We start from the raw sequence: 21,799 nt of genomic DNA on the forward strand, positions 1-21,799 counted from the left end.
GATATTGTATTTGAACCAACAGTGATGGGAATCCACGCATACAGTACTGTTATATTATAATATTGTATACAAATAAGTATTTATTCGAGTATAATTTTTTGGATTATGATGTAAATGTAAAACATAACACCGAAAATCCGGAATCCAAAAGTAATTTATTGTCAAAGTTGAGCGTTTTTTTTTATATTTCTTCAACCAAACTTGGTTCGCGGCTTAATATTGTAATAGTATTTAGTATTTATACGATTGTTTAATGGGTTAAATAGCGGTTTTTTTTTTGTGAAAATCCGAATTTTCGAATTACCATCATTATACAACATTGAAATTGCCGATCACCTAAGTCTTTTGCAGATTACGTTGGTGAACTTAACGACCGATATTAAAGCATAATGATCGAATTGATGAAGCTGTCTTTCTGACATTTCAGAGCCGTTAGACTAATCGATCATTACATAAAATACTTGAGTTACTAGTCAGCGAGTATTGGCCGCCCAGAACAACTTCCAAAGTCTTTGGAGACCAAGGAAAATTTTAGGAAATTGTTCGTTGCCTGACAAATTTGCTACTTTATATTATTTTATTATTAAAATTCGATTTAATTTTTTGTAACATTCTTCCATAAAATAACATTGTAATTTTCATGTACACGATGATAAAAATTTAACTTAGCAGATATTGTTTGTACAACATAATTGTTTAAGCTAAAAAAATTATACTCAAATCATTAAATAAATTTAATGATTAAAAATATTTTTTACTGTTCAAGGTAAGAATATTAATAGTTTAGGTTAATAAGAGAATAATGACTGGTCGATAACTACTTTTGAAGAAATACTTTTTTCATGCGGATAAAACTAATATTACAGCCTATCCCTCAAAAAGTAATTATTCGAAATGGTAATCGACCGGTCATTATTTTTAATACATCTTACTGTCTTTAATTATAGGTATATAAAATAATAAAGTTTTAATGTTTACCCTCTAAAATTACTCATTAAAATAGCATTTTTTACTTAAGCAAAGAAATGGATATATTTTATAACCAAAATAAAAAACCTACCAAAAAAAAAAATTGAGTTTCCTTTCCTAACTCTTGTTTGCTTTTAAAACAGCATGTTAAATAAAAGTTAACTATTAAAATAGACCTTTTCATACAGAACAAAATACATACCAAGCTTTTTGTACGAAATAATGTTTTATGAGAATCCGATTAGTTGTTTCTTGAATAAAGTGACCAAACTAATTATAGTTTGGCGGAAGCATAAAACCTTACTATACTTGGGCCTCAGTAGTCCCAATAGTTATATATTTTTTTTACTCATATATAAGCAAGCAATTGTTACGTTTATGACCCAAATTTGTATATGTAAGTGAAAGTGCTCATAACTTTACAAAGAAAATTGCTCAACCAAATAAATATAATTATGCGCCATACAATTCTTAGTAACGAAATAAAAATCAATTTAATGTAAGATACTCTTTTTCTGTAAAAAAAAATATTAACACGAATATGTTTTTGTGCTGGGGTCATTTCATAATTAGCGTCACGTCACGCAGTATAGGATGCTATAGATGAACAAAGGATTATGGGGGGCTAGATGGGAGGGTCATATTTTCGATAGTGAAAGAAACAGCTAATAAAGGATTGATGATATGAAAATCTACAACAGATGAGTATACGGAACTGGAGAAGCACAGATATAGGACAGGATGAGTAGAAATGAATTATTTTGGAACCAAGTAGTACCACTATGGCCTGCAGCGCTTAGAAGTAGTATTATACAAGAAAATAGGTACAAGAGACATCGGATAAGAGCTCCGAATAAGAGAATAATGATATCGGACAGCTAACAATGGCAAGAGACAGATAGGTTTAGGTTAGATTTAGATTAAATAGGTAAGGTTAGTTTAGGCGCAGGTTAGGAGGAAGTAGAAGACTATTTCAAAAATCAGAGAGGGGAGAAAAGAAAGGGATAAAATAAACTTTACGGTTATTTATAAGATAGTTAAAATAACATTAAATTTCTTCATATTTTTTTTAACACAATTTTTTTACTTTTAAGTAATCAAAAATGCAGACTTACATAACTATTAGAAGAAAAAAAATGTATATATATATATTCATAATTAAGAATAACAAGACAAACATCATGTAAATATAGTACCTTAGGGTATAGAAAATAAGAAATGTTTCAAATATTCATATTTTCCGAGAAAATGAGTGTCTTACGTTAAATAGATTATTTTGTATGTAAAGTTTGATAAAAAATTAAAGGTCAGTCCGAATTACGAACTACCCGTCTTAAAATTTCACTACATCGAAGAAACACAAAATGTTTATCGATGGGTTTGATAAGTTTCCATGCTTATTGCACGAAAATAATTACGAGCAATAAAAAAACTATAGGAAGTGTTATGATTATTAAAATAGATTTAGATTGATTCATAGCACAACACCACCCAAAAAATCAAAAACCGAAACGTGGACCGAACGTTTAATTTATGTTACGGCAAATATTTTGTCAAAATAAACAGAGAATATAAAATAAAAACTTATTTTTGTATTATGTGGTTTTAAGTATGTAGTTTGATAAGAGTTTAAAAGATGACAACTCCTAACACCAAATATGAGTCAACATATAATATGGACTGTCAATTAAAATACGATTGAGTATTAATCAGGCGAATGACTTCAAATTATTCGACATTGGAATGATTGCTACGATTTTAAGATTTTCTTCTTGATATACAGAAAGTAAGGTACGAAGCTTACTTTTTCGACCGTCCATAAGGTACTAAAGAAACAACATTATATCACTAAAATATAGTTGCACTATTTTTGTACAAGCAGAACAATAATTGTCGTTGCTATTACTATAGTTATTATTGTGGCACAATAAAAATAACCATACGAGATTCACAGAAACGAGTAAACATTGCGAGATCGATGAAAGTTACCGTGAAATATAATGTTTAAATTGCTTTTTTATTAAACTGAAAAAAAAACATAAAGTGAAATACTCAGTTACCTTGTGTAAATGTATAAACATAATATTATTTACTTGTATACGCTTAAGTTGTTGACACCATAAACCATATTTTTTTACTGCTCTGCATCGATCGAAACGAAAATATTTATATTTAAATATTCTCAGTTGTCTACCTCTGTCAGTCTGCCTATGCTTTTCTTTTATCGTTTTAACTCCCACTTGCATAAAGCCTCGCCACGCTCTGTCTATCTTTTCCAAACATCAGTCAATACATTACTAGATAATTTACTTACCGACTTCCAGTCAGCCTTATTACTTTATATGAACCTACCAAAAAAATTAAAATATTTTTCAGTTACCCGCTGAATGTTGGATCACTCTCTCACATTACAACCTAGAAATTATCTACAGGCAAATTGTAAGTTACTCCCATTTTTCTTCTTTTTTGGTTTTTCTTTAATAAAATATTTTTTTGAGTACAGATTTAAACAAAATCGTATATGTTATAGCTTTACTCGAAATTGGCAGACCTTAAAATATCCTAAGAAAAGACAGCTCAGTTGTAGATAAAAACAGCTGTTTGCGCACATTTCTTAAGGTAGACCTAATACTAACATGTTAATTTCAATAATTATTGATATCAAACCAAAGAAGCCTACCATTACGACTACATATTATGTACTTGAGCTCTAGTACGTTTTAATAACAATTACAACTTTTGTTCTTGAGTGCTATTTTATTACACAGCGTTAATAAAGAGTGTTTTAACTAATACGTACATAAAACTATTTGTTCGCCAAAAAATGTCATTTAAGCTTATATATGGAAACAACTTTTAATCCGGTCGTATAGGACCATCACTGCCTCCTCCTAGAGAGGAGATTACCTTATATATATTATAAAAAATAGGTTCGTCACATTTGATGTGTACTTACGATGCGAACGCCCTGTTGTAATTAAACTTAGCAAGCTTAGGTCCGAAATGCCTAAAATAAAAATAATTATTATTATAACAGAACACGGTTTATTGAATATTTAGCACAACTTGATACACTACAATATAATTTTACTACTATAACAATTTCTTAACCTGAAAACAACTTTATATTATGATTAATTATTATAAAATATTGTGAACTAAGAAGATGGCTGCTACATTAGAAAAAAAAGTCTTAACACACAAACAAGTTGTTTGTTATCTCTTTCACTTTATGAAATGATTGTTTTATTCGTTTACTTCACAAATCAATTGTGAAAAGTTAAAACATATAGTGTCACTCTCAATGTAATAATTAAGTTCCCAATAGCCAGGAATGGGCAGTATCTAAGATACTAGTATCTTGTTTTTTGTATCTTAGTTTTAAGATACAAAATACAAAATACATTGTACATTTTCCTTTGTCTCCCGCCAATAAAACCGACACGGGACCGCGAGGAGAATCCAGGCAATGAGTACAGTGCACAACCGAGTACACTCTCATGCTCGCCTTACCATATTTGGACTCACCAAATGTGTACTCAGTGCGGCCGGCATAATACCATGTATGTCGTCATACCGACTTTGCCGAAGACCGCCCGTTATCGGTCATTTGCCATACGAGCTTTAATTTTTTTTTTATTGTCCCAACATCCACCGCATGAACTAAATAAATCAGTCTTCATGCAGTCGCCTAATACGTAATTTAATATAGTCAAAATGTGTAATACATTATTCTCTATTTAAAAAGGTAATACAATTTTATGTACGTTACCGCATTTAAGTTTCAAAAGTTGCTATCAAAAAGTCTAAGTCGGGAGGGGGGCAGGGGTGGATTTAGGTATGTGGTGGGCCCTGGGCGGAATGCATTTTGGGGACTCCTTATACATAAACAAGGAAATATATTTTTTTACTTATTAAATAATAAATAATTATAAAAACAATCAAATCGAGTATAAGTAATATCATCATAATACTAAGTATAAGCAATTAAATAAAGAATAATACAAATAATAATGTCAAGTTATTAAAATTAAATGCCTGGAACTTTTCTTGATATTATTTGTACAAAATTATCAATAACGTTTTGAAAATCAAGTTTTCTTAAAATATCGGACTCAGAGCTCATTATCGCTAGTTGATTGAGCCTGTCTCCGTCCATAGAAGTACGCAATCTATTTTTTATATGCTTTAAAACTAATATCATAATTCTGACGGTGAATTATTGTCGTTGACCATCGTGTTTACTACGACATTTTGACGAATAATTCCAGACCCACTGTGTATATTTAGAAACACATTTACTAATATATTACAATCGACGGTGCACACCGATCACGGACGGCATAAACACCTATCTTATCTAGATTCATAGATACCGTTCATTGTCAATAAACGCGAATACATCTATTTTTTTTTTTTTTTATTGATCAAAAGCCTCGGTTACAATGACCATTGGCAACATCTATTATTAGTTAGTAAAAATTACATTTTTAAATGTCCAAATAAAGTTCAATATTTATTTAATTAAATATGTGTAAATATAAATAAAATATTTTTTCTGTATCCTAATTTGAATATCATAAAATTGTGGGGACCCAAATTTGTGGGTGCCCTACTCAGCCCTCCCCTAAATCCAGGGGTAAAAACAAAAACAAATTTTAAAAATTGAGATCACATTGAATAAAAACAATATGAAAAAAAAGTTAAATTATTAATTAAACCCAGTGAGATATTGACTGGTTCATGATAAAAGAATCACCCTGTATTATTATATATTTTTTTATTATTACGTATTATAATTTATAATGCCAGAAAGAATTATTATTTTTCATTTTGACAGTATTAATACGTTTATTGACTATTGTAAGATTAGTTAATGGTTTTTTTTTATATATTATTATTATTATTTTGATAGTCTTGGTACATATTTTACTATTTTTTTAAACTGTTAAACATGGGAAATGTTTGTATTGTTTATTGCTATTACTTTGTTGGAGGTTATATTTGTATTACTGACTTTTATTAAATATTAAGACTTAAATATTTTTTTAAGAATAAGGCTACTTGGTGTCAAGTATGCGAAGTAATACTATAACATATAATGTAAGTTTGTCAAATATAAAAATGTTTTATAACAAAAAAAAAATTAATTATATTAACTATTGGTTATTAGTTATTAAATTTAATTATTTATTATTATTAATTAGTAATTTTTTTTTTATTATTAAATAAAGTCCGCGACAGCTGTGGCCATTAGACTGACATTATTTTACATTATTAATTAGTAAATTAATTATTACTGATTTTGTATTTTGAAAAAGTATTTTGTGTTTTAAAAAAAGACACAAGATACTGTACCTTGTAACTTGTATCTTTTAATTTAAATTGAAAATTGGAAATGTATGTTACTCTGCCGATACGGATAGCAAAATATGTTAAGAGTTTATTACAGAATCCAATAATACTATTTCCCTTAGTTTCATACTAAGAACTCCGAATTTCCAACTTCGAAATGATGGTTACCTGTTTTATTATGCTAATATTCTGACTACGCGGCAAACATGTTTTTAAGATGCATTTTTATTTTGTAAAAACTTTATTTGTCAACCACTCATACCTGTGCGACGGAATAGACACCATTCGACAAACTACAAGAAAAAAGCTAAAAGAATTTTAATATGCACCATCTCAGTCATCAACACTGTAATGCAAGACGCTGGCCATACAGCAGTTTGATGTAATCCAATCGTCTAAAAAGCCAATGAAACGTTTGTGCCGTCACGTTAGTAAAATATTAAACAGCTGCCGCTGAAAAATTTCAGGTTGGCCCATCTAGTATCGGTGACAAGCAATATTTTAAGTGACGACGATAAGACCCTGTTGGCTCGGTATATTTGCCATTATGTAATTTGTTTTAATCAACGCTTTTCAACGATAAAAGTATAGCCGCGGATGGTATTATAATAATTAATGCGTAACCGTTCGATTCGGTGTAGAATAGGTTTGGTAACGGTGACAAAAAAAAAACCATAAAAAAAATCAATAATTCACCTTCATTAGTAACTTTTAAACGGGCTATTATTTACCGTTTCCTCTTCAATTGTCTTGCACTACCGTAGCTTTTAAAAAGTCGGTAAAAAAATGCACAACAAATTAATAACTACAAAAAGCGACCGACCACGGATCATTTCCAAATTAAAAGTATACAGTAGTAGCCATTAGTGGTCGTTAAAAAACGCAATTTCGTTATAACATAATAATAATATTATAATGCACTTTATATTAGAGGGTCTGGTATAGAGTTAACTCAATTAAGTCCGGATAGTCTAAACTGTCGACCGCTTAAGTTTTGTTCAGTAACTTGCGAAAATGGGTTTTGCACCATTAATATGATTATAGAATGTATTGGATAATCTAGACAGTCAGCTTAGGATTATTGAACTTAGATAACATTATTGTCTGTCGTTTTACCAAATTTCCGGATAATATGTTATATTTTATCAAATTAAATTTTTAACGACACAATAAGTCAAATAATATAATGCTATATATTATAAATTAAACCTATTAATTATTAAGTGGTGATAGACAAGTTGGTAATTTGATTAAATAAAAGATTATGTATTAATTTTAGTCTTTATTGTACTTCAAATGTCACTATTACAGTCTATTTTTTTTTGTTAATATTTGGTCAATTCTTGTGAAAAAAAGTGTTAAAGTGCAAGTTTTCTGATCTTTAATTGGTATTCTAATTTCTTTGAAGAGTAGAAGAAGTTAAAACAAACTGTTGTTGAGATAATAAAGAACGTTTTTATCGAATCCTGATAATTCTATGTTTTGGACTTGGCATTTTCTTCACAAAGATCGTCCAATTATCATGCTTAAATTTCTATATACCTATTAATTTGGGTACCTTTTATCGCATAAACACAGTGGTTTTATTTTAGGTACTTTTATACTGTGTATTTAATGTTATTCTTTTTTTGTGTATCTATAAGAACAATTTTTGTGGTGTTTTCAAATTTCTCTATGGGTGATAAACCCCTAGTTTTCATTTAGAACATCATGTAGCTAAACGGGCCATGAGGTCTAACGTTGCCATCATGAGATGGTTTCTTGAAGAATTCGCTATCCGAATCAGGTCGTCAGTCCGTCGCCGGAGAGGGTGATTTTTTTCTTTAGGTGTCGCAACGCAAAAGACATTAGAGCTGAAGTACGAGCGGAAGAGTTCAGGAAATGGTCAGGCCTTCGTCAAAGAGGTGTGGGGCTCAAGTGGTTTAGATGCTGCACTGCACACAAACGAATAAAGGAGGGCTTACTAGAAGCAAATAGACAATTGTGATAAAGTTGTCAAAGGATTCAATGGCTAATAGAGCAACAGGAGATCATTGCAGGTCCAGTACTTGTAATGAGAATAACGTCACTGGGTTGTTTGCTTCAAGACGGAACTGTTACGCAATACAGCACATCACAATGTTCGAACGTCCATAGCTAGTTTATTTCCTACAAAAGGCTAGGATGTATTCGAAGAAGTCCACTGCAAAGTATATGATAATGGCATTACTCAAAATCGTAGAGCTGACATAATTTATTTAGATCAGCGGAGAGCTAAGGGTCTGGTACTGGACCCGACAACACGTTGGTAGTCAAATAATATGCAGCAAGTCACCGATATCATGAGGAGAAGTCCCGAATATAAAGGTAATGCATCCCTTACTTAGCCGTAAAATATGGCATAGATAATTGGAAAATTACGGTCTATGGTTTGTGGCACCTGGATTAGCGTCAAATTTCTTCAAAAATTTCTTCAAAGGTCAATGTCTATTAATATCTGATCTTGTAAATATTTGTTTGTCAGTTTCAAAAGATATTAATAGCTAACACTTGTATACCTAAATCTAAATTTTTATCATTTTATTTGTATTCTCTTTTATCTTAATGTTTGTGATATTATCAGCAGATTAATTGTCTTCAAGAATCAAATGTGTTTTATTTTATTTAACTTATAAATATCAATGTTTACTCGTTTTATTACTATTTATGATATTTTGTTATGAATATATAATTTTTTTCTTCTTTCCAAGTTATACTATTCTCGTTTTCAATAATATCCGTCTTGTACTTCTATACTAAACAAAACGTGTATACAAAGCTTTGTAAAATTATTTGTCTCGCGTGTAGACTTGCTATACTGAGAGAATTGTGCTTTCTCGTTTATAAACTATAACATGTATAGTAAGTGTATATTGTTTGCCTTGTAAAATCCATACCAGATAATAATAATAGCATAATAATTATGAGTAAGCTCTTTTAAATATTATTGTTCGCCTTGTCATCTTGGTGTTGATACCAAGCGGTATAAAATATAAATTTTCGTTTGAAAAATATTTAAAACATTTTTTTTTTTTGCTTAAATAGTGTGATGGATGTTAAAGTTTCTAAAAATTAATTACAATTTAATGACTTTTTAACCAGTTACTATAATAATACACATACTTTTTAATTTAGGTACTTATGAATTTCTACTATATATCAGTTTTCTATTGAATGTAGGTGATGAAAAGTGTCACACATTTCTTATTTTAATAAACACTCAATATTAAATATTGTAGGTATTTTGTGACTTGACGCGTTAGGAATACTCTAGCATTTTAATAGTACATATTATATTCAAAATCAATTTTTAACTTTCCCCTAACAGTACAAAACAATCTTTGGGACTTTTTACTGATATCGCATATACGAATTTTAGAATTAAAGAGACTATCGGGAAAAACACTTGAATAGATATTTGTTAAAAGGGACCAAGTCACGTGTTTAAGCAAAATGGTAAATTATTTATCTTCTTATAAAAAAACACGTCGGTTTGTGTTTACAAAAACCTTGAATTGTACCATTTGTGTTTGTAAAAATTAAATTTTAAATTATTCATTACATTTTAAAAATGTACCTATGCCTATGACCATAGATATCTTTTAAAAAACACTTGGTAGTTACTGGTTAACTTCATTAAATATGTTAAAAGAGTCTTATGTAGCTGATTATTTTTGGCTAGCTATTTATAGAAAAACTATTAACAACAATTATTTTTTTAAGTAAAATATTTAAATTAATTAAGAGTAAAATAGTTTTTCGTATCTCCTGGAGAGCTGTTAATAGTGTAAAAGTCCCTTTTAACAAATACCTATACACTTCTAAGATAGGCTTCTACATATACTATAATATATTGTCACATTTCAAAAATTGTTTAGTAAACATACTTTTAATTTTATAAATAAAGAAATCGTATACTTAAACAAATTCCAACGTACCTACATATATTTTTTCGCTGAATCCTAAACTGTCCTAAATATTTCTCTAGATCCTCTAGTTATTTCTTAATCTTCTCTAAAGTTGTAAAAAAGCTCGTATTGTGGTATTTTCAGCGTGTTCTGTATGCCAAAATTGTTTTAATTGATTTCAAATACAATATATTGTAATATCATTGTTGAATCCAGAACTGGTTAACTCAAGAATTAATTCATAGTCTCTAGTTTATATTTAAATCAAAAAAAAATATTCTTAAGCTCTGATTTTTGTTTTGTAAGTTTTAGATAACTTTTGGAGCGATAAAAAAAATTGATGTACAAAAAAATACCCTAGGCCGAATTCGGCTTCAATGAAAAATAAATAGAGATATTTTAGTATTCTTTTTAAAAAAAATTGTCAACATTTGTTTTACAGTGCTATCTCCAACAATGTCCAACGACTACCTACAAATTTGTTGGATAAGTTGAATTGATGTGTGCTATAAGGTTGTGCTGCTAACTTTATAAGAGTTATCGATTGGATGGTATTTGAAGACATAATATAGAAAAACAAAATTACTTAACCAATGAAAAATATTAATACAAAATGAAATAGTTACTCATGAAATAAAAATTGTGGACTATTTAACCTTCTACAAAATAATCTTTTTACTCTGCCGCGTTAGGTAGTATACTAGTAGCGGTCAAACCGCCGGACACGTTTATTACTCCTAGAGTGTACATTTTCAAAAAAATATTGTTTATTGTATTTCTTAATAAAGGCGGGCTGACACGTATAAAATATAACACAGTTTTACATTTATTCATAGAAATCTCTAGTAAAGTTTCCTGTGTTTGGCTCGCGTTAATTATTTCAAATTCAACTCCAATTGAAATGGGTTTTTTTTTTAATCCAATGTCGGGTCTGTTACACGTCAAATAAACTGTGTTGCTGTATTTTATACCCCTGCTAAATGACGCACTAACAGGGTTTATGAGCATTAGAAACAAATATAATATAATACTAGTATATATGGCGGTAAGGGTGAGAGTTGGCCCATATTTTGGACATGCAGATTAAGCAGACCGTCTGTATGGATTTTTTTTTTACCAGACATCAAACTCACGTCTACCGAACACCCGGCAAAGCACGCCAGCGGGTATCGGATTTCCTCGGGTAGCTTACTTCACTCTTGATAAACAGATATCAAAAGTCCTCTCTTTCCACTTATTCTTTTGTAACCTCTACCTACGTTTTCTTTGGTCCATTTAAACCTCTAAATCCCTCTACTCTAAGCTCTCAAAGACTTTTACTTTTTTGGTCTCTCTACTTTCAACACACCCAATCGATTTCAGCTTGTTTTTATCTAATTTTACAGACAGTAAAATACTTCAATATCAGTAACAATTGTTTTGGCGGTGTTCATAATTCGCAATACAGAGTGATCCATTTAATGAAAAAAACTCACTTTCTCGGAAAATTATTATTATTATATAGTTTTTCTTGTTGGAAACATTTTAATTTAGGTTAATATTATAATGTGTTATAAAATTGTTAAATATTTACCTTTTTAGTATTTTCCAGTGCGCTATCAATTTTGAAACTTGAATGAGAACGTATACTGTATATATTTAAATAAGAATAATTAGCTAAAAATTTCATCTGGTCAATAACCAGTTTAAAATAATTAATTTTGAAGTTATTCAAATTTAAAATTTTGGATGGGAGTTGAAGTGCGAACAGATAAAAATAATACTTAAACCAGCCCTTCTTAAGCCTTAAAAATTCTTAATGTTTTACTATGATTATTCAATGACATAAGACACTAAGCAATTGAGGCTAAGGATATGTTAAAGCATTATTTGTTTATAGAATGACAATTTTTGATTACAAAAATAAACAAGCTTCTTTTTTGTCTAATTACATTATACATTTCATTCTAATTTTCTCGGTGAACTCTTCAACGTATATTATCGATTAGATTTAAAAAAAAAAGATAAAAATAATAATGATTGTTCTATCACCATTTAATAATTACTATGTAATAAATGAAAAATAATTATGACTTAATAAAACATTGGTTAAATTTCAAATTTTTAGGATTATATTACTCGTTGTAGCGTTATAAAAAAATTATTGTAAAATCATAACATAATACCCGAACATATTTCGCAGAACGACACACAATAGTATTAAATAATCCTAGGCAAACTGATGAAAATGAACCAACCATGAAATGACGGTTTATTAGTGTAAAATCTATATATTCGACAAGTTCATAAACAAAACTAATGTGGTAAACAGTTTAGAATCCGGGCTTAACTCTCTATTAGGCTCACTAATATATAGTTCATTATAATATTATTATAATGATAATATTGCGTTTTGAAACGATGAATTTGAACAGTGTATCAAAGCATCGGATACCTGTCATTGTGGAGTGGGACTATGACAAGGATTAGTATCTCTAAATTCCATACTCGTATGAGGATAAATGGAGTTATAGCAAATCTAACTGGATTGGTTCTATTTGTTATACTTGTACAAAAATGATATTGTTATATGAAATGGAAAAAAAAATATTCATAATGTTATGTTCGTTTCGGAGCTGATTGATGTGTTTTCCTTTGACAAAGAACCATTTTTTTGTTATTTTCTTTTTGCGATTTTTTTTTTGAAAAATACATATAATAGACCATACCAACCCTGACGATGAACCCTTTCAGGTAGTACAAAAAATAAAATAAAATACTTACAAAACAAGGAAAAACAATAAAAAGTCGTGGAACATTATGTTCAAAATAAATTATTTTTGTACAAACAAACAAAAAGTGGTTTTCTTATAAAATAAGTAAAAAGTTACGCTAATAATTTTCTACTCAATTGTTCAACACAGGTCACCTATTATACTCTTCCGGGATCCCAAAGTGAGAATAGAACAACCTAAGATCACATCATTTTATTTCACAGCTTTTTAATTTTGTTTTTATTTAACTCTTTGAACAGGTAGTTTTGATTACTAAAACGATAATTTTCTAATCAATAGTGTAAAAAATCAAGTAGACGTATTTAAAATACTTTGTTTGATACCTTTCAAATAGGATTTTTTTAACCAACCTATACGACTTAATTAAAATATTATTTTAAATACATTATTTTGATATTAAATGCACATTTTAATAAATACTTAAAAAAAATGAATAAACGTTATATTTTGTTTTATAACGTGCCTATATTTTTTTACTATTACAGTTATGCGTGAAAAATGATAAAACTTACGATAACTCTTACACAAATTACAGTAGCTAGCTTAGAATGTATACAATGACATTATATATTTTGTTTTACCTTAAAAGTGTAAATGCCCGTTGACTGATTTGTTACCTTGAGCTGTTTATAAACAATAACTTGAAATTCATTTATTAATGTTAAGCATCATTCATCCCTTCTTTTTGCTATAAGACATGTGTTATTGATTAGTTTTCCCAAATTGCCAAATAGTACTCTTAATAGCACCGGGAAGTTGGGTAAGTAATGACAAGTTATCGTTTTTCTCGGAATTAATAATTCATTTATTATAAACAGCAACAGGGCTATCCCACGTAAGCCGAATGTCGATAGTAGAGATATACCTAAGTATGGACATTCGGTATTTGAAGTAGGATATTGTCTGTTGATTTCCTATTTAATACCGGAATAAAAATGGAAACTTCCTATTACCTTCCCAACTTATCGGTGCTAATAGAGTTACATTTTTAATTCCATCCCTAAAATGCATTTATTAATACCTATGCATTAATATGCACTCTTGTAGAAGTATCTTTAGTTATTTTATTTTATAAAGTTATTTGTGTAACTATAATTACGAAATTCAAGTCCAATAGCATTGTAAATATAAAAAATCTGAGCGCACGGCAACTTCCAGCAATGCCAGTGTATCTTTACACGAACCAATTCACCTAGTTTTTCTAACCCACATGTCTCTCTTTCCTCTTAAGATACGCTTTTGAAATTTAAAACATAAGCTTGAGTAGCTTTGGACACTGTACAAAATTGAACCCTTAATAGTAAGCCTTTTCAAAAGGGGAGAATTTCAAAGTTTTAATTTTTGTTACAGGCTCATTGACTTACTCACTCATCATCAAAATTATGAAAAACTTTCCGTATAGATAGAAACGTGAAATTTGGCAAAAAGTTAGGTCTTATAGTTTAACAAAAGGGAAAAATCTGAAAATTGCAATTTTCGCAAAATGAATGCCACTATGTGTAGTTCTAAATGCGTAAAGTGACGCGCATAAATATTGCTTGATTAGATTAGTACGGGTTTTTATTAATTAATCACAGATTCCCGCACCGTCGAAACAAACGTTCTCATTCAGTGTAACAATAAGGAAATAAGCAACTGTTTGTAACTGACAGTAAATACTTATCAAACATAATGTTTTCATAGTTTTATTGTATTTTATTTCATTTATCGGTCATCAAGTACAGAATATTTTAATAATTATAATAATATCATTATTTAACTCAGTCTATGTAATCTATATCCGTGTTATTCTTCGTCGGAAAATTCGTTCGTTTGTTTAAAGTATAAAAAAAATAGCAAGTGCCGATTTTCTAAGAAAAATTGTATTAAAGCAAAATCTTCTAGACGGCCGCGTGAATCAAACGCTCGGCTCTCTGTTCCCAATGTTCGAAATGCTCCTACCAATGCCTCTTAAAATATTAATACGTCACCCACAATGCTGTGGCCTGCAAAAAGGAATGATATCGCCAACAAAAACCTAACAGTGAAAAAGGGCCAAATTCCCGACCTCCTCCCAAAAAAGTCAACCTATCAAAGCAGTGATATCTACATTGTGGCCAAGTCTGCTATTTCTTTAGTTCATAATCTCACTTCACTCCTACCGTCACGAGCAACACTACTCTTTTATTTGTATTGCTTCACACTTGGCCAGTTTCTGAATGAAGCATAAAATTTCATTATCAAATGTACCCACTTAGGAGTTATGTGGGTGATGGGAAAGAGATAACTTAAAAGAATAAAAAAAAGGTTCAGATCCCCTCCTAAAAAAGTCAACCAATCAAAGTAATGGTATCTATATTGCGGCCAAGTCTGTTTTATGCTTCATTCAGAAAGGTTATGTTTCATTCAGAAACAAGCCAAATGTTAAGCAATACAAATAAATGAGCAGTGTTGCTCATGAACGTATGAGTAAAGTGAGGTTATGAACTAAAGAAATAACAGTCTTGGCAACAATGTAGATGTCGCTACTTTGATAGGTTGACTTTCTTGAAAGGTGTCTGGAATTTAGCCCTTTTTCACTGTTAAGTTTTTGTTCGAAATCACCATTATTCATATAGACTCTTGATTTATGTATTTATATAAGGAGGTATGGAATGATTTTCACGCTAGTACTTCCTAAAAATCTCAAGCTTATGTGTATTGAGATTGGCTAATCAGTCCAGGAGAACAAAAACTAATGTAGTTAATAAAAAAATATATAAGAAAATTAAGGTGCAGTGCTTGTTAAAACAAGAATTGCCAAACTATAAGGTCGTAAATAAAAAAAATATTATTTCTTTTATTCTGTATATTTTTAGATTAAATTTAAACTATATTGTTATTATATTTGGATATAAATATTAAAGGTTTAGTGTTCTCCAATCAATTCACAGTATTTTTATTGGCACGACAATTTATACTGGTGATAACAGAATTGAGGTATTTGCATTAAAGCTAGTTCGCCGTGTTGAACACATTTTGTGCGATATCCGGCTGACAATTGTGTAGAAAAATGAAAAAATAACAAAATGAGATTCCAGGGTCTGTGTAAAATAATAACGATTGTCATGAATAAAACAAATCCATCCGAGCGCACGTGAGCTGCTCCCAAAGGCAGGTCACCTATTTTCCTTTCGAATTGCCTGCCGCTTCCAACATCAAAATTTAAGTGACCAATCTGAACAAGTAAAAAAAATAAAATAACATCGTCTAAGGCAATATTTAATTCAATATTTCTACTCCAAATGCGCCGTTTTTACTGCGAACCGTTTTTATTTTTTTATACCAATAAAGAAACAAAATCTAATTCTAAGATGTCGTCCTAGGCCTTAATTCAATACTTCATTTGACATATTCCAACTACGTACGGTCGCGTCGGTAACTGTTTATAACTATTGTCACTATTTATCATTCGCCGTTGTTATTTGTTAGATATAGTATATTCCCATAAGGCCAGTGTTTTTGTAAATTATAAATACAGAAATAATATCGTTTCTTTCCTACCGATATGCTGCAACAATGGTACGAAAAACGATGTTCTGCTGACGTTGAATGGTCTCGATATTGGACTTACCGGCACAACCCCACAGTTGTACACCATAGAATTTATGGCATAGATCATACCAATGATCAATACGTGCAAAAGACATTTGATTGTTAGATCTAGCTCGGAGTGTCGTCCAACTACTAACTAGTCAATACAGCTTGTGTATTTTTTGCCTTTGATTTACAACTTTTTACATGCTTTTCTTTAGCTCGCTAACACGTACGTACGTTTGTACGGGTATTTTACAAATCTTGCAAAATGAATTTAACCCACTTCCCGATGTCGTATAGGGCTGAAACTTGGCACAGACACTCATCTTAGATGACAATACAATATCCTGTAATCACACACTGGGACTCGGACATCCAGGTCGCCTTACACAGTGTCAAATGTGGGGGTCATTTCACTAAAATTTCATTTTTTACCAAATCTTCCAAAATTAATTTAGTAATCTATTCAGAAATTATTAAATACCTTTAATAGGACTAAAAAGTAAAAAATAAAATAAAATAAAACTTTTTTAAAAATATGCTTTTCTAAAAATAAAAAAAAGTAAAAAGTGAACTAAAAAGTAAAAAATAATTGTATTACAAGAACAATTTACCAATCAATTGTAGCATATTTTATTTAAAATGTCAATTACTTTGAAAACAACCGAAAATTAACTACAATGTTAAACATCTTTAATTTTTTACTAAAAAGAAAAGCGTGGGCCCTATTCAACAAAGTCCCTAGTAAATTTATCAGATAATGTTTTATATTGTAAGTTCTTTTATAATTTAAATTTAGTTTAATATTTGTGTGTGACACATACATTTCATAATACTTAACTCAATAAATTTGGACTTTGTTGAATAGGGCCCACGCTTTTCTTTTTAGTCAAAAATTAAAGATGTTTAAAATTATAGTTAATTTTCGGTTGTTTTCAAAGTAATTGACATTTTAAATAAAATATGCTTTTTTTAAATTTATTTCTGGAGTACTTAAGTCATGAGTCAAAGTGCATTCCCAGATGTTTGGCTGAATCATTTAGTGGGGTCATCTATTAATTCGAAGTGACTGGACGTATGCGGTTTTACGTTGCTCGTAGTTAACGTGCTTTGACTTGTCACCATTCATTTTTATCTTTTAAACCTGTTGATTTTCGCTAGTAGGATGCCAGTCGCAGCTTTTTGGTCCTTACTGGTTGATAGTATTGCCGTCATAGCTATCATTGTGTCATCGTTAGTCGGAATATCAGCTGTGAAGAGTATAGGTACTATTTAGATCCAAGAACACTTCCTTGTGGTATTTCGGTTGCTATGTTCTTCCAATCCTCTATTGCTTCCTCTTGCATAACATGAAACTTGCGCATGATGCTAAAAGTGCGCGACAGCTGTTAAAGCGTAATACTTTTTGCCAAATTGTATACAAAGCTGGGGCAAGTCAATTGTTACTTTGCAGCAGTATACACTTGATCGAGTGTATATTTCTGAATTCTAATTGGTGATCAAGTAAGAAGCGGTATCCTCTACCAGTGGGTTTAAACACTTCAAGAGTAGCTTTGACGTGTACTGGAGAAGTGATATCAGGCGGTAAGATGTTATAATATAATACTCTATTAGGTTTTAAACGAACCCTCATTATTATCTATGCGACTTCCACGTGCTGCTAGGATATGTACTCGTATCATCTAATATATAATTAACGTTATTTTAATATAAAACAAAATCAAAATTAAACCTTTCCGATTAGCCAAACTTTGTGTTATATTATTATTATACTTCAGCTTACTATTTTACAAATAAACCTCTTAATGTTCTCCACTGTCAATTCAGTTTATATTAAATGAATATTTCAAATAAAATATATAATTGCATTAATTATTATTTATTGGGTTTTTTACTGTAGTATTTAATATTTTCTCTTTCACTACAATACTATAATATACTATACTACAATACAATACTTTTAATATTAACGCTTTAAAAACGAATGTAATGAAAAAGATTTACAAAAAACCATCAATATTCATGATACGTTGATGATCTCGCTAACATAATTAATGTTCTTCGTGTCGGCGAAGAAATAATAAACGGTGAACCCATTAGGTTGTAGGGATTTTTCTCATTACTAAATTACATTACCCACTGTATAATAAAAACGAAAATACACCGGTAATATTGAGGAGAAATATTCAACGAACCTCCAAAAAAAAAGTTAACTTTCCATACCCTGCTCCTTATTGAAACTAATCACCAAACTTTTTCACTGCTTAACATAATATACATTACACCTTTTAAAGAACTTTTATTTCATCTGAGCATACAAAGTACTTTATAAAGCCAAAAAACCTCCTCTTCTTAAATGATGAAACACTCTTACCTTCGTAGATTTTTTAAGTTTTACTTTTATTGTGTTTATACCATGTATTTATATAAACAGTTTAAGTAATTCCTATTTATTTTCATTTATTATTTAAATATGCTTTTATCAAACTATAATTAAAACAAATGAAAATATATTTAAACATTTTACTTTAAATAGGCTGTTTTCTAAACGAATTTTTAGGTGGCTACTGTGGTTAGACTCTTGCAGACTCTAACGAAAATCCAACAACTAAACAGACAAAAACCGCAAAATTGTTTTTTTGGTCAGGTTTCACATATTTAGATGGTTTTTGTGCTCATGACTTTGAATCATCAAAATAAACTGTACCTTTCAGAAAATATTTTTCGTTTTTTTCCTGAGTATCAGAATTTAGGGTTCGAAAAATTCTTTCTTTTTGGAAGTTACCTGAGTTTGAAATCTAGTTTTTAATCGTTCTTCTAATCAAAAATTAAGAGCTGCTAATGCCTATATTTTGACTTCCTTTAGTATTCAAATATCAGTTATAATTAAATATCAGTTCAAATATTTCGGGTGTTAAACAAAGAAACGGTTTTTGGGTCTGAAAACATTTTCAACTTCTGTAAAAATAAAAATTTCTAGATTTTCTTTGTTTTCAGTATCAATAAAAGTTATCAAATCACCTGTAGTAACTCTGGCTTTGTCTTTTTTCCAAACATTTGACAAAAAAAAAACTAATATAATTCGTCGTGTCCAACAAAGAAGGACGTAACCGTAATCGAGTTACGTCCTTCTTTGTTGGATTAAATGGAACTCCAATTTGTCGTTGCCCGACGACAAAGACAGTGGTTAATAATATCGGAATCGTCTCACGCGCCTATAAGTCGTGATTTCGGTCCAAGATTTATATCATAATATATTATACTTTATAAAACGCGCGAAGACGCACGTGATGCGATTCTCTCTAGTCAATAGTACAAGTAATATAGTATACTTATCCAATAAAACACCTCGATATTGTTTTTTTTTTTTACAGTGCCGGCAAATGATTGCTCTGCGATGCGCTTTTACGTAAATCCGTTGGCCGACCCTATTATAATGTATAGAATAGCGTTGCCGCCCGATATGATTTCAAGGCATCCAGTAAGTTCGGTTACTTACACGCTAGGCCGTGTAATCATACATTAAGTGATACACCTAATATTAACCTAATACATTAGGCTTAGGTACTAGCTTAACAGACCAATGACTTGAACGATGTGTGCGTGCGTATAGTATATCTATTTTAACGGCCCGTCGTCCGCGTGTTACCCGGTTTTACCCCTTTGGTCGGTCGCGTACCCCTAGACAAACGATGTATACTTGGCAAAACGTCTTGGCCTTTCGCCACGTACAAGATCCGCACAGGAAGGTGTGCCGAGCCCTGTGGACGAGTCGGCTGTGAACGTATCGATTTGCTTTACCATAGGAGTATCCACTATAATAATATCGTCATACTCGCGCCGTAATAATATTATAGAGGTTAAACGGTAGTTTGCTTAATGTTATGTTTTCGTGACACGCGAACTGCAAAGCTATAATATTATGGGCACCGGTTCAATAAAACGATATCGCTATAAATATTATTGTTTTTTCTGGACCGGCCTTTCGATGGACGGTAGCACCGCGTCACACCTATATAAAAGCCTAAAATATAAGGTATGGGAAATTGACATAAACGGTCCATTCCGGAGGCGTAATGAACGGCCACGTGGACTCGTCGAGAGTTTTACAACCGACCTTTTTGCCAAGTCGATCTCTTTGGTAGGGTCAACGCACTGAAAACTGTTTTGACTTTACAACGCACGTTGGCGTCAACGCGGTCCCCTTTCATATTTTGTTTACGTACAAAGACACGTTTGCCAATAACGTAGGTACCGGCGGAAACAATTTTAATTAACATGACCATGGTCGTTGTCCAGCACGTGTCAAAGATGTAAGTCAAAGTGGTGTACAAGCGAAGAGGGAAGGCACAACGAGCCAAGTTCGTATATTTCTAAGCAGTTGTATCATTGGTTACACCTGTCCCCTGAGCTAGCTGACACACATTTTACGTTTATATTTTTTATGTTTGGTATTTAGTTATTTCAATAGTTAAATTATTCTAAATGGATTTTCAATAGCATTATGATATCATATTAACACTATTATTGTATTATAAATATTATTTTTTTTATAAAATAAGATTTTTATCTCCTACGGGGTAAGTTGACACAGGATAGAAAAATAGGAATTAGCTAGGTTAGTATTTGCAACTATAATTAGGATAGGTCGGTCTGTTGTACCTAGTTATCGAAAAAAGGCTGCTGTAAATAGAGCATCGGCTAGCAGCGGTAGATAGATAGGTTTTCAAAATACAATCTCAAATACACTATTTGTAATATATATATATATCACTATTTTTCACGTATACAATCTATAAAAAAACAGAACAGTGGGGTCGGACGAAGGGGGGGTGAAGCATAGTTAGGTCATAATTAGTACAGCCTTATGACTACACTGTCACAGGACTGCACTAATTATTATAACTGGGCGTAATAAAATCACTAAAAAAAAAGTATTGATGCAAATCTAAAGATGGCATAAAACAATTAAAACCGATAAAAATCTTAGACAATGATGTGCTGGAAATTGTATTTGTAATACTACGGTGGATACGATTAAAGTTGATCTTCTGCCAATAATAATAATTTATTAATGTTGTTATCCATATAATATCGCAATTAACAATGAGTTATTCCATTAATATTGTATAAGGAGTAATACAATCCGAAATACGGAACAGCAATCTATCTACGCGAAGACGTCCTATCATATGCCATTATCCCGCCAACAAAGATGAA

At 30.6% G+C, this 21,799-nt stretch overlaps 1 protein-coding gene across 7 annotated transcripts in view; it reads right to left on the reverse strand.

Moving 5' to 3' along the window:
• LOC126844931 (dual specificity calcium/calmodulin-dependent 3',5'-cyclic nucleotide phosphodiesterase 1A-like) overlaps nucleotides 1–21,799 on the reverse strand; it is a 294,426-nt gene that overhangs the window by 62,106 nt on the left and 210,521 nt on the right. For 4 of the 7 annotated variants that reach the window (XM_050583433.1, XM_050583429.1, XM_050583430.1 and 1 more), the window contains exon 2: nucleotides 3,926–3,976. The exons of the other annotated variants lie outside the window; for them this stretch is intronic. In XM_050583433.1, coding sequence (XP_050439390.1) covers nucleotides 3,926–3,976 — 51 coding nt within the window. The remainder of the gene's footprint in view (nucleotides 1–3,925; nucleotides 3,977–21,799) is intronic. 7 annotated transcript variants of the gene reach the window in all.

This window comes from Adelges cooleyi, unplaced genomic scaffold (assembly GCF_023614345.1).
Source record: "Adelges cooleyi isolate 19-005CV unplaced genomic scaffold, UGA_ACOO_1.1 ACOO_flye_CR_arks_rails_tigmint_CR_PRNA_651, whole genome shotgun sequence".
NCBI lineage: Eukaryota > Metazoa > Arthropoda > Insecta > Hemiptera > Adelgidae > Adelges > Adelges cooleyi.